Source organism: Lygodium microphyllum, chromosome 22 (assembly GCF_053477565.2).
Source record: "Lygodium microphyllum isolate KBCC chromosome 22, Lygodium_microphyllum_v1.1.10, whole genome shotgun sequence".
NCBI lineage: Eukaryota > Viridiplantae > Streptophyta > Polypodiopsida > Schizaeales > Lygodiaceae > Lygodium > Lygodium microphyllum.
The window spans coordinates 102,984,841-102,999,351 of NC_141156.1; the positions used below are offsets into that span (position 1 = coordinate 102,984,841).

At 39.6% G+C, this 14,511-nt stretch overlaps 1 protein-coding gene across 1 annotated transcript in view; it reads right to left on the bottom strand.

The window, feature by feature from the left end:
- Nucleotides 1–8,448: 8,448 nt before the first annotated feature.
- Nucleotides 8,449–14,511, bottom strand: part of LOC148017456 (uncharacterized) — a 193,581-nt gene continuing 187,518 nt past the window's right edge. The window contains exons 17-21 of the mRNA XM_087663178.1: nt 10,288–10,544; nt 10,021–10,203; nt 9,664–9,878; nt 9,160–9,377; nt 8,449–8,935 (exon numbers count right to left, since the gene is read on the bottom strand). Of these exons, the coding sequence (XP_087519304.1) occupies nt 8,817–8,935; nt 9,160–9,377; nt 9,664–9,878; nt 10,021–10,203; nt 10,288–10,544 (992 nt within the window). The 3' untranslated portion in view covers nt 8,449–8,816. The remainder of the gene's footprint in view (nt 8,936–9,159; nt 9,378–9,663; nt 9,879–10,020; nt 10,204–10,287; nt 10,545–14,511) is intronic.

Genomic DNA, 14,511 nt, shown 5'->3' on the forward strand with positions numbered 1-14,511 from the left:
CATACTGAATGGTGTTCCCCAATTGTGATTAGAAAGAAGAATAATAATCAAATCCGTCTTTGTGTAGACTTTAGAGAGCTCAATAAGCAAACTGTTAAAGATTACTATCCGGTGCGATTTATTGACCAAATTTTGGATCAATTGGCAAGTAGGAATATATATTTGTTCATGGATTGCTTTGCAAGGTATAACCAAATGGCGATTGCTAAGCAAGACAAGCTGAAAACAACATTTATCACTGTCTTTGGTACCTTTGCGTACCATGTGATGGCATTTGGCTTATGTAATGCACCTAGTTCGTGGCAAAGAACAGCCGACAAGACCTTTGGTGACCTCTCCCCAGAGGAGTTGAAAGTATTCATTCATGACCTGGGAGCAGCCACTGTAAGAGAAAGGCAGTTGATTATTTTGCAAAAGTGTTACGAGCGTTGCAGACAATTTTGCATATCTCTCAACCCGCACAAGTGCGTCTTTAGAGTGCCTTATGGGCTATTGTTAGGACATGTGGTCAGTTCTGTAGGGATTGCAATTGACCCTGAAAAAATCAAGGTCATAGTCGCCATGAGTCCGTCACGTACTCCAAAGGAAGTGCATAGCTTTATGTCATCGGTAGGGTATTATCGAAGGTTTATCAATGCCTGTTGCAGAAAGAACATTGCCATTGACAAACCTATTGTCCTTTAACTGTCAATTTACATGGAGTGATGCTTGCAAAGTATCTTTTGATGATGTGAAGCAGGAGCTTGCCAAAGCACCTGTTTTAAAAGTACCTAAAAGGGGTGAAATGTCCTATATATTTTCAGCATCAACCATGTATAGTATCAACTGCTACTTATCCCAAATTTGGGAGAAGAAGTGGTACCATCCGATAGCTTTTGCTAGTCGGAAGTTGGGCATATCGAAAATTAACTACACCTATATGGAGAACTTGTGCCTTGCGATGGTATTTGCGACCAAAAAGTTCAGGCACTACATTCTTTATGAGAAGGTGGTTTTTTATACGAAGGCGAAAGGACTTCGATTATTGTTGAATAAGTTATAGTTGCCTTATCGTTTAGGAAAGTGGTAAATCACTTTGTAGGAATTTGATTACAAGATTAAGAGCAAGCCACCAAAGAAGCTCCAGGGCATTATAGAGTGTCTTGTGGATTTCGGAGAGCCAAAAGAGGTCTCGGTTGAAGGAAGTGATATGGAAATTTTATTCAAGATTGATACGGCATCCCTCATGGTATGTTGCTATAATGCACTATCTTTCTACGGGAGAGACTGGAGCTACTTTATCAAAATCGAAAAAGAGGAAAATTAAACAGCAAGCATTGAAATTTTCCTTGATCGTAGCAATACTATATCGGTAGGGTGTTGATGATATCTATCGCCGATGTGTAATGTGTGACGAGGTTCCATTTATACTGGAAGAGTGCCATGACTCCACTTGTGGAGGGCACTTTGCTAGATGGTTGACAGCATAGAAGGCTTTAAGAGCTAGGTATTGGTGGCCGTCCATCTTCCAGGATTCATTTGACTATGTCAAGAGATATGATACATGTCCAAGACATGACAATAGAGAGAATAGGAAGCATCCACTTACGCTGATTATGGCCACCCTTCCATTTGAGAAGTGGGGCATCTATTTTGTGGAACCTATTACCCCATCGTCTACTACTCAGAATTGATACATTATAGTAGCAACTGATTACTTTACAAAGTGGTCAGAAGCACAAGCGACAAGGCTTGAGCAAATCATCTGTCGTTTTGGTCCACCAAAGGAAATAGTATTGGACCGTGGAATCCATTTTTGGAACAAGGTGATTAAAAGCTTGACTGAAACATAAAAAATTAAGCATAATAAGACAATCCCCTATAATCTGCAAGCCAATGGACAAGTTGAAAGTACCAATAAGCAGCTTGTGGGTATCCTGTATCCTATCCAAAATAGTCTCTGAAAAGAAGCGGGATTGGGATACAAAATTATATGTGGCGGTTTGGACGTATAATACGACGTTTAAGCGAGCCACTGGCCACACCCCATTCAAATTAGTTTATGGGGAGGAGTGTGTCTTACCCTTAGAAATTGAGTTGCCGACCACAAGATTCACAATCAATCATTCTTTGGGTGATGAAGATGCCCTATTTGAACGGTTTACGACTATAGCCCACTTTGATGAACTTAAATTGCAGAGTCTGTTACACCAGGAGGTGGCTAAACGTTGGATGAAGCGGTTGCATGATCTAAAAGCGAAGAAATATACCTTTAAGAAAGAAAGGGCGGTTCTATACTACGATGCGCATAGAGAGCTATTTCTAGGAAAGTTGGAACCTAGATGGGATGGCCCTTACAAGATAGTTCGGTTGCGTAAAAATAAGTCCACAGCTTTATTAGCTGATCTACAAGGATTGGAATTAAAGAATAAGGTTAATCTTAATAAGATTAAACCTTATTATTTCTAAATATACTAATGCGCTAAATGCATTGCAGTTCTATGCTAGGGTTGATTTGAGACATGCATGAGAGCTTAAACTAGTGTATGGGACGATTAATCCCTTGGCACCCATATCTCGAGCAAATATATCATCAGGGGAAGCCTATCTGGTGGAGCAAGGGATACAAAGTGATTGAGCAAGAAAACAGTACCTTTGTGTGGGAGATCAAAGTTTTCTGCCATCACTGTTTACAAATTTTGGCAAGCATCCCTGTTGAGTTTAATGAAGAAGGTGGGATGGAGCCATTAGTTTATCCTCTAAATATGTTGAATTTTGACTATCATAATTATGAATAGGGGAGTTCTTGATGGCCGGTTGTGTAAAGGCATTATGGAAGTACATGTTATACTTTGATGGAGCGTCCCGGGGGCCTAATAAAAAAGGGAGTGTTGGAGTAGTTATCTGAGATCCCCGACGTAGGGTTGCAATGAAATTAGCTGTTTATCTCGAGATAGGATTCACTAACGATATGGCAAAGTATAAAGCCTTGATTATGGGACTGAATATTTCCAAGACAGGTAGTATTCGGCGATTGTTGGTAAAGGGGGATTTCCAACTAATCTTAAATCGACTCAAAGGGACATATACAGTCCGGAATCCCATCCTTCGTATGTATTATCGCACTGCTATAACCCTACTTGATGAATTTAAGAGTGTATCTCTTCAGCTCATTCCACGTTATTGGAATCAATTTGCGGATTCTTTAGCTAATTTTGCTTATGAAGAGGATCTCTTCTTCAGCTGTGGTTCTAGGCCGGATGTCACTCTTGATAATGAAACGGGACCCGGTCGCTTGTGGGGAATGTTATTAGACCACATGTTATATGGCATGCAATGGTTGATATGGGTAATGCGAAGAATGGCCGAGACCCATCTACCACTATTATCCTGGACCCATAGGTTGATCAGATGACATGTTATGCATATGCCTCTTGCTATATATGCAGGAGGTATGGGTCACAACTTGATGGATTTAGTTTAGGGCCGAGAGTCCTATTTTTCCTCTTGGAAGGGAGTGTATTTTCGTATATCTTAGGCCGGGAGGGCCATTTAATTTTGTCGTGTCATGTTTGATTTCTTTAGGCCAAGAGGGCCTAAGAAAAATGCAATAGTACCATAATAATTTTGGTCAAGCTTTGCATCTATCATTGGCGAATCATTTAATGCAAAGCTTATTGCTTAAGTAATCTCTTTGCCAGAAGTTCTTGGAGATGTCATTTGGAAATATACTTCTTATTCTCAAGTTTATGAATGACACAAGAGATGGTTTATCATGCCATGCAAATGGGAATGGAGAATAATACATACATCAACTTCTCTTCCAAAAATGCATGGACAAGATAAAGTGAGTACTCCTCTAGATAGCAAAATTGGTGACTTTAATAGTTGTGTCAAATTGGTAAAAGAATCTATTGGAAAGATAATAGGTTTTTGAGTCAGTAGTTCCTATATTTGTACATTTTTTGTGTGACCACATTATTTTCTTCCCAATATCTTCCACATGATCCAAAAGAACAAGAAAATAAGATCAATATATGGTTGGACATGCTACTACAAAAGTTCAATGGACATAAAAATGAAATATATGCACTCATTGATACACTATATTTTGGATGTGACAGAATGAGTATGAAGGATATATTGTGTGTGTTATTTGGCAATTCCAATTGGCAAGCAATATATCCAAACTTGATGAGTTTGTCGCAAATTTTATTAGTTCTTCCTACTTCATAAGTAGCATGTGAATGAGGCTTCTCTAAGGAGAATATAATCAAAAGTGATTATTGCCAAGTATTGATAGTGCCAACTCATGATGAAGCATCAACATAAGTCTCTCATCACAAAGTAGCCCTCCCTATACTTCAATATTTAGGCTGTCAAGTATGCCCAATATACCTTGTTCAATGCAAAGAAGAAGAGGCCTAGCAACAACCCAAAAAATGCAGCACAAATTGTGATGGTTATCACAGTCTATCCACAACTACCTATGCTAATCATTCATAACTAAAAAATACTTCTTTTTTCTTTTTTGACAATGGCCATGATGAGATGGCCAAATTTATGTTGATAATCTATATTTTCTTGATTATCTTATTCATGATGATTAGTCAACCACCAACATATTTTTGGCCTATTGGTGCATGTCAACCAGCCTTGGCTAATTATGGTTATTTACAGGTGTCTTTCACCACACGTAGCTAGTCATTCATAGATTCATACTTTGAAAGTTTCCATACACTCCAATGTATAGGGCCTCTTCTTCATCTTCCAATGCTACCTTCCATCATCAACCATATCTGATGCTCTCATTGATGTCTTGGGTTACATGTAGGGATCAATCAATCCTCTTTTGTATTTGTCTTTCATTCAATTAAATGCAAATGTCCTCCTTCCATTCTCTTCTTTCATTGTAGTCTTTATCTTCCCTTATCTCTCTCTGTTTGTGTTTCCTCTTCCATTGAGCACTCGCATATGGTATCAGAGCCACAATAAGGACTCAAATATTCTATGAAGAGAATACCATACTAAACTTTCTATTTGGAGCAAATTTGTTGAAAGGAACACATAATTTCTACCTCATTTGAGCCTTGTACAAAGTGTGGGGGGCATCTACAACTTCTCTTTGCATGGTATGGTTGATTTTCCCTCCACTTGGGTATTATCTTGACACACCAAAAGGTAGGAATTTTGTATGTGTTTGCTTGCTTATTTGAAGAGCTATGGAGCATCAATTTGATAAGCCTAATGGCTTGGATGAGGAGGATGTTTAGACTTCCTTCAATAGGTGGTCCCAACAATCGAATTGTAATGAAGAGTGATATGAAGATCACCATTCAGAGCCTCTGATAGGTCAAGAAGATCAGAGTCCCCCTTCACTCCCCCCCCCCCTCTAACACTTCTCTACATGTTTCTCATAAGGCTTCTGTTGCAAGTCCTCACACAGCCATGATGGCTCCTTCTATTCAAGTGTCAATACTTCCTTCTCTCCCCAAAGATTGACTTGATGGTGTTTGGACTTAGAAAGTGGAGTGTGTCCTTCATACTTTTGACTTATCGAAATTTGTTACTACCCAAATTCCTCATCTAGTGGGGGATCCTTGCATTAGTTCTACAATGGACCAAGCAACACTTTGGGATTGACTTAATTGTAGAGTGTGATATTTTCTCTTCATGAGTCTATAAAATTCTATCCTTATGCATGTGCAGAAACTTCAAAACAAAGTGGATATGTGGACGAAGCTTTCTTCTCTCTATTATCACCAACAACGTTTGCCCACTATATCACCATAGAGAAGAAACTCTATATGCTTTCTATTGATGATTCCCCTTCTATGCAAGATCGCATCAACAAGATGGAGGACATGTGAGATAAGCTTGCATCCTTTGTGTGATGAGCTTGCATCCCTTGGAAGGACGATCTCATAAGAGGATATGGTGATGATTCTCATTATTGAATTATCATCTCGCAAGTATGATGTCTTCTACACGAACTTGCTTATCTCCAAGTTTTGGGAGACTCTTTCATAGAAAGAACTAGCTCTGCTTGTTTTGAAGCACAAAGAACAACTCAAAGAGATTTGTGCTAGTGGATCCTACCCTATCAGGGGTTTTACTATAGGTTCAGGAGGGGGCAACAAGGGCTAGAAGACCAAGAAAAAGAAAAAAAGTTGGTAAGACATTTGGAGTCTTCCTCAAGCTTTGACACAAATTTGAAGAATCCTAAATGCCCACACTATGGGAAGGGTACTCATTCGGAGGAGAAGTGTTCAAAGAAATATCTTCACCTTCAACTAGGAGGGAAGGATGGTCGGCATTAGGTATCGTATCATCTATACTAGTTGCCTTTTCTCCATTTGTCAATCAATACATGCGATCATCCATGTAATGCTCCTTTCCTTTGTGCATGGCCACATAAAAATCAAACTCAAGCAAAAGAAATAACCATCTCTGCCAAATCTTCCCATAGCACATGGCTTATAAAGTAGAGCTAAATTATCTGAGATCTCCTCTACTTCTACACCATTTTGTTGCACATGAGTTTGACACCATTTGTTATACACAAGTTCATATTCCTTCACATACATAAGATGGAAAAGCCTTCTCTATTAACAACAAAGAGGCCTTAGTTCCTTGACTATAGTAATTCGAGTCATGACTCCTCAAGGAGGTTTGATATAGGACCTCCATCTATTAGTGTGTATAGCTGTTGGTGGCATTTGTTCGATGCCTATTAGCAATGTGGACACTTTGCCATAAATTGCTCGACTATCCATCGAGCTCCAGTTCAGAAGTCCTACATGTTCCAAAGTTGGTTTCTCTCCTCCTCTCAATTTAAGGCCTTACTAGGCTTGCAACCTGAGCTGTCTTCACCAAGCAGGCCTCTTTATTGAGAATTCTTCTATAGCAACAAGTTAGCACGTAAGGGAGATGTACAAGTTGCCTTCCCCTTTCATTGTGCAAGGTCCTACATGACAATCTTCCCTAGCCGCACCCACTCCAAATTGTGTACCACCTATCCCACATAGTTCCATACCATCCCCTACCATCTCCTTTGGCGGTTCCCTCGTATCTTCCATCTCTTTTAAAGGGGCACAATATTGCAAATGCAACTATAGATTCCCTAGCTCCTTGTGTTTTAGAGGGGGTTTTCCAAGATCATAAGGAGCTTCTTCATCCATGACTGACTTCTTTATCTTTGGTACTTATTCTACCATCCTTGGATCCGTTTCATCTTCTTTGGCCTTCAACCACTTCTAAGATCTAAAGGAGGTATTAGCAATCATGTGTCATTCATGCTTATCTCCTACCTGAGTCTTAATGTGCATTAGACGAGGACATAAGAAGCTCTAACACTTTATCTTTTTTTTTTTAAACAAAGGAGGCAACTCTGTCTAGAGCATGCATTGCTTTTTCAATCATGTTATGAATATTCACATTGATTTGTTATCTTTGAGCTCAATGCATTTCTTTTTAGTGAGCTTGGATTGCATTCATGTTGGCCTGGATGGAGTGACCAACATTTATGATGGTGATATGTATTTTCTTGATTAGTTTATTCATGAACACCAATCAACTAGTATCTCTTTTGCCTACTGGAGCAAGTTGATAAGGTTTGACTAATTATGGCTATTTATAACTATCCTTCACGCTTGGATGGACATTCATGGTTTTATTCTTTATAAGTTTCAGTACACTTCGACATACAAGGGCTTTGCTCCATCTTCTAGTGTACCTTCCATCATTAGCCAAATCCAATGCCCTCATTGATGCCTTGGGCTATATGCAGGGATCTTTTCCATTTCACTTTCATCCGATTTGATGTAGATTTTCTCCTTATTCTCTTCTTTCATTGCAATCTCTCATTCTCTCTCCATGTTCATTTTTTCTTCCATTGTACACTCTCACAATACAAGAGTTTAGATCATTGAAAGCTTTTGTCTTAAGAATATGGAACAATTTTTGTTGTGCTTTTCTTTCACACTAGTTTATGCTTGTTTTTTGTATTATATATTCTAAGAGATTACATTTAGAATAAGAGTTGCAATCACTTAAGTTCTAACAAAAAATGTTTTCTTGTAAGCTTCCTCAAAGTTGATGCCCAACTTTAGAGCAAGAGCATAAAACTGAAGCTCACAAAAAAGAATAAAGGTTTCATTCATTCTTTTCTTGAAGACAAACCTTGGATGTCAAATTTCAAGCCCAATCACAATTTGTTGTATACTTGACTTCTATGTGTATAAAACTAATCTGTTCCAACTATTCCAATGATCTCTCACTATTATCAACTAGTCATGTAGACCTTTCAAAAATGATTCGTCAACTTTTCTTAAAAGTCAAAAGCCATGACATGCTTATATTAAATGATGAGCACCTTTAAATCTCCCCAACATTTGCAAGTTTCGTAAGTCTCAAACAATTGGAGCCCTTTAAAATTTTAATTTTGGGAGAAAAGTGTCCTTTGTTGACCCAACTGTTTTTTAAAAGTCAAGAGCCACGACAGGCTTGTGCGAAATGATGAGTTTCCAACTGGCAGTTTAAAATCTCCCCAACATTTGCAGTTTGAAATGTTGGGAAGATTTTAAAGGTCTCAACATTTGCAGTTTAAAAATTTGGGAAGATTGAAATTTTCTCAAAGGACAGTTTGGGAACTGATCGCACAGGGAAACCCATGATTTGGTTTGCTTCTTCATAGAATGTGTAAGCCCGTTTGCTTCTTCATAGAATGTGTATCTCTCGTATGAGTATTTCCAAACTCAATTGCTGGAGATGGGGTGAATCCTACATACCTAGATAGCTCCCAGTAGATACGTGGAGGTGAGATGAGCCCTGCTGCCTTAATCTTTCAGGTCCTTGCGGCTTCTTTCTGCTGCACGTGCTGCTTCGTGTAACTTCTTCGACATAACAGAGCCGGTCTGCTGAACCATCTCTGCAAAGATGCTTGTTCCTCCATTTTCTGACAAAATTAATGACCAGCGCTTAAAAACAAATCTTAACATTCAGTCTTAGAGCAACACGCAGGAAATATTTCTTTCCTACTAACCGGCACGTTATCTGCACATGGATATAAAACTTGATTCCTTGATCGAGAAACCAGGACATGGTCCTTTTCAACAGGAATTTTTGTTTTTCGTTTGTCAAGCATAGAAAAAGGCAAAGGAAAGTCTAGAATGTACCTACCTTGAAGGTCTAGCAGATTGCAAGGAGAGTCATATTCTCCAACATGGCCCCCTGCAACGAGGACCAAGACCCGGTCACAATCGATCACCGTATCAATCCTGTGGGCGATGGTAAGTACAGTGCAGTCATGCAAAGCTGTACGAATTGTAGCCTGGATGCGCCCGTCAGTCTCTCCATCCACAGCTGCTGTTGCTTCATCCATCACTACGATTCGTGACCTTCATAAAACATTCTCGTGTAAGTTCAGTTTGGAATACTAAATACGAGGGTTTTGGCTTGAGTATCCAACCCAGTTACACATACAGGAGACCTAGAAATCATGTCTTCAGACAATACAGTCAAGACAAAGAGACTAGACAATCATGTACATCCCTAGACAATCTAGTTAAACATATAGGAGACCTAGGAACCACAAGAATCACATCCATCTCTCTAGACAATCTAGTTAGTCATAGACACCCAAGAACCACAAGAATCTGCAAGCGCTTAATGGGGGAGGATAACCTTCTCAGAAGTGACCTCGCCAGACAGATAAGCTGTCTTTGGCCAACACTGAAGTTTTCCCCATTTTGTGCAATCAAACTATCGAGGCCATTGTCCAAACTCTGGATCTTTTTCTTAAGATGCACTCTTGACAAGACCTCATTTATCTCAGCATCAGAATATACTCCAAATGGATCAATATTGAACCTGAGTGAACCTTCAAACAGAATTGGATCCTGCTCAGCAACCAAACCACAAAGTTTTCAGTTAATCTATCAGGCGTTGAATTATAAACTATCCAGCAGTTTGTGGGATAAAGTTTTGTGCCCAAATATTGGAGTTACAATGCCAGTCATATTATTGTTTGATACAGCTGACCTGAGAGATGATTGAGAGACGTTGACGCAAGTCATCCAACCCAACACGTTTGATGTTGACCTGATCAATAAAAATGTCCCCTGTGCATTTTGGATTTTCTACCATGCGGAAAAGTGCTGCAGCAAGACTTGATTTTCCTACACCTGTCCGGCCTAGTATTCCAATTTTTTCTCTTGCATTAACCTGTTAAGTATAGAAGGGAACAAAACTATAAGCATCATTCAAAGGCAGCTATCCGAGAACTGGACGTGTGCTATAAGAACATACCTTGAAGGAGATGCCATCCAAAACAGGTGGCAAATCTTCTCTGTAAGTCATTTTATACTTCTTGAACTCAATCTCTCCATTTGAGGGCCACTTTGTATCGATGACACCTGGGACAGTGTTAGGATCTGCTTCTGTCTTGAGTTTACAATAAGTTTGTATCCGTTCCACACTGGTGAAGTAGGTCTCTACTTCTGCTGACTGCCGAACAGCAAACTGGATAAATCCTGTCAGCTGCAAGCTCTCGAAAAGAATGATACCTGCAAAAAATACAATTGTCTGAAAATGGTGCCTTTATTTGTTTTTTCTCAATGGAGACAAATGCATGAAGAGATGTATAGGGAAAAGGCCTGCCCCAGATAATTGTAGAGAATCTTAGAACTGGTATTCACGTACTTGGCATTGTGTAGGTTCTCAGCTTGTTGTGTCAAAGACACACCAAATGATCAAAAAGCAGCCATAAAAGGCCACAAAGCCACCTATAAGACTAACAAGTGAAAACAGACCTTCCAGACTGCAATACACTGCTGGGGATGACATTAGGGGAAAGGACATTTGCCAGCCTCCTCTGTCCTACTCGAAGACTATGGCAAGATATTACAAGCATATCCCTTCTTTCTAGCCTGCTAATGTTGAGTAAAGCTATGTACCAGATACACCCGCATAGATGCTTCAGCAACACTAACTGCTTATGTGATAAAGATTCAGTTGCCCTATTGTCTAGTCTATACCTGCCAATAACAAAGCTCGGAATCTAGACTGATAGAACTTCACTCGTACCATCATAAATGTCCAAAGCCTACAGAGACCACAGCATCGAGACAGTCATTCTGGCAATCTAAAGCCTCTCAAATCCTGATTGAGCCTATTGCTTGATATCATATATAATTTGCGTGTGAAATGGCAGAACCTCACCTCTGAAAAGCTTGAAGAGGCCAGAAGGCAGAAAGGCAAGATCCAATGCTGCCATTCTCATCTGTGTGCTGCTAAATCTCTGTGGTAGCAGGCATTGTAGGCAATGTTTGGATTTGCCTTTCTATGTTTTCTCTATAGCAAACGTTTTGATGCTCGAATATCAAAACAATGCAGGATTTTTTCTTATTAGTCATAAGAAGAACTTTTTAAAACACTGACGGGTCAATACGTACAATGCCTAGTATCCATCGTTTACAGCTAGGACTACTGGGGTATCGCGGAAAACGAAACAACTGAAGCTGTCTTTCATCTGAATTGTTGCAAAAGGTGGTTGTATGACTTTCCACACTCAGCTCTTTGCTAATGCTTGTAGCAATCATCAACATCTAATGTAAGCCCATAATTGCCCTATCTAACGAAGAAGTGTTACATTGCTGCACTGACTTTGTCTGAATTGAAGTCGATTACTGATTATGGATGGTTGGCTGCAATATCAAAGGCCAATGTCAATTCCTACACAAAATTGGCTAACACTTTTTACATGATCATAAAATGTAGACATTGTTTTCTCCTCCAAGCATAAGGAGCCACACTTGACATATGTAGCATATGGAAAGGTATTCTTTTTTCTTTTAACTGTTAGAAGATTTTACTGCTACTTTTATTTATATGGCTTGTGTGTCTTCGATATGACCATCCCTTTGCTGTAATGTACAGGAAAAAGTAGCCACTTGTGATAACGTCAACAATGACATGTGGCCATAACCAGACTAAATGAGTCTCATGCTGATTGCAATGAGAACACATAGTCTTTCTGTATTGTCTTGCTAAGCTACTGCAAGCTCAATAAATCCTTCGTTGTACTGGCATGTAGAAGATTGTAATTTGTGGAAGAAAGGGGAGCATCTTGGATGTATGCTGCCAACAACTAGAATTGAGGAGTGTTCAGGGTGTCAAAGGCATCAATAGAGGACTCAAATCACTGAAAGTGTGACTGTGTGACTCTGAACTTGCATCTGGGTCATGACCAGCAACAGTGCCTTGCCAGCTAGTCAAGCTGGATCCATGTGGTCACAACGGGCAATGGCATGGCGATGCTAGGCAACTGCTTTCTGGCAACTTCACATCCACCTACACAATTGTGATACGTGATATCCTCCTGACTATCATGGGTCAATGGGCCAATTGGCAGTGATAGGTCGGACAGAACTAACCAAATGCCTCTACTACTAACTTGGTGGCTTCTGGTCAAGAGGGAATCTAAATGTTTTGGGTACTATCTATAGCCAACTGATTCATTTGCACAAGTCATGTGGTGTAAACTATTGCAAGCTGCATGGCATAACAAATCATTTGAAGAGGGCCTGGAGGAAGGCCAAGGTGATTATGCCCTTCTTCCCCTTCTTGGCTGTCATTCCAGCTCCAATCCCCTTCTTTTCATTGGCTAGTGGCTTCAAGTCAATAGGGAATTCTTTCGGTAGTATCTATCCCTTGGCATGAGTCATTTGATGTGAAGAATCCAAATCTCCTCTTTCCATCTATAGCCACTGGCACCGTCTCCTATGTGAGTTGATATGTACATAGTAGGACGGTAGAGATGTTAAGCATGATTAAAGCATCACAGCTCAACAAGAAATAAACTTTTATCCTTTTGGTAAATTTTGCACATTTGATTAGTTTGATTTGTGTCCATTTGAAATTAAAAGGCATCTAGAATAGTGCACTAGACTTGAAGTGGTCATAGATTATGATGGACCCAAGTAGTGGGTTAGAGCAAAGACAATGCACACTTCTTCCTCTATGACCTGGTTGGTTGTTGGCGACTTGAACTCAAGTATATTAGTGCTAGACTTGCGCACAAAGAGGATTAACAAGTTGGGTTGTGGACTAGATCTATTAGGTTTGAGTTCAGCAATATGCGCACTCGCACACACACACACACACACTCATAGTGATCAAATGAACTACAAGAGAGAGGAGAGTGCTAGAAGGTCGCATCCACTATGTGAGAATGATATGAAAGTACAACCCCTAAAGTACTAAGTACTACACCCATTGATGGGTGTTCACACGGGGAAAAAACTCTTCTCCAGCTAGAATGTAAAAAGTGCCCATGGATAAGGCAAGGTTTACACCAAAACTTAGAAGGAACACAGTAAATGTAACAAACACCCCTTGAGTGAATGGTGTGAACTTATACAAGAAATAGGCAGATCAATCCCCAAATGGTATAACCCTAGAGCCTTGCAAAAGGCTTCAAACTTCTTTCTAGAGAGAGCTTTCGTAAACACATCTGCCAAGTCGTCCTATATAGGGACATAAACCAAGTCAATCTCCCCACATGGAGCATTTCTCTAACATAATGATAATGCACCTCAATGTGCGTAGTATGAGCATAAAAAATTTGGAATCCTCACAACTGCCATGGCACTCTAACTATCAGTACAGATAGGAGTGGGTGACTGCTATCCCATATTAAGATCGACCAAAAGGCATCTGAGTCATACACATTCCAATGTAGCTATAAATGCTACCCTATATTCAGCAAGCAAAGATTAGTATCTTTAGGATAAAAAAGGCCCAATGTCTAAGTGCCTAAGATAATGAAAGACGCGCTTAATTGCTTGCCAATGTGTAGTACCAAGGCTGTGCATAATTCATGCCAACTGAGAGACCCCAAATTGTAAATCCGGCCATGTATTACACAGATACAATAAACAGCCAACAACCTGCTGATAAAGAGAAGTATGAAATGATTCTCCTACATCTTCAAGTGTAAACCTATGGGCTGTCTCAATTGGAGTAGAGATCGGCTTTCAGTCTTGCATCTGAAAACCTTGACAAAGCTGCCCAATGTTCTTAGACTATTGCAAAAGTACCCCCCTACCATAATTAAGATGAACAAACCGAACATGCCATAACTCAATGTCATCCACAATGGTGGCATCAACTTGTAATGCATCCTCTAATGCTCTCCTCTCTTATAATTAGAGCTGATAGAGTCCATTGTACAATGTACAAGTGACAACAAGGCATCCCCATTACTAGAATCATAGATTTTGCATCAATCTATGTGGAATTTGACCACAAAACCAGCACATGCAATGGCTGAAACTAAAAGCAATTTTTTCTTTATGCTTGACACATACAAGATCTTTTCAAGCATAATAGTTTTCCCATTCATTGCAATAATGGGAATCTGACCAATGCCTTGGATTGCATACGAAGCATTGTTTGCACGTACAATGGATTCCCCCTCTTATATATTTACATATGATACAAACAAGTCACGAAAGAATGCTATGTGCTTGG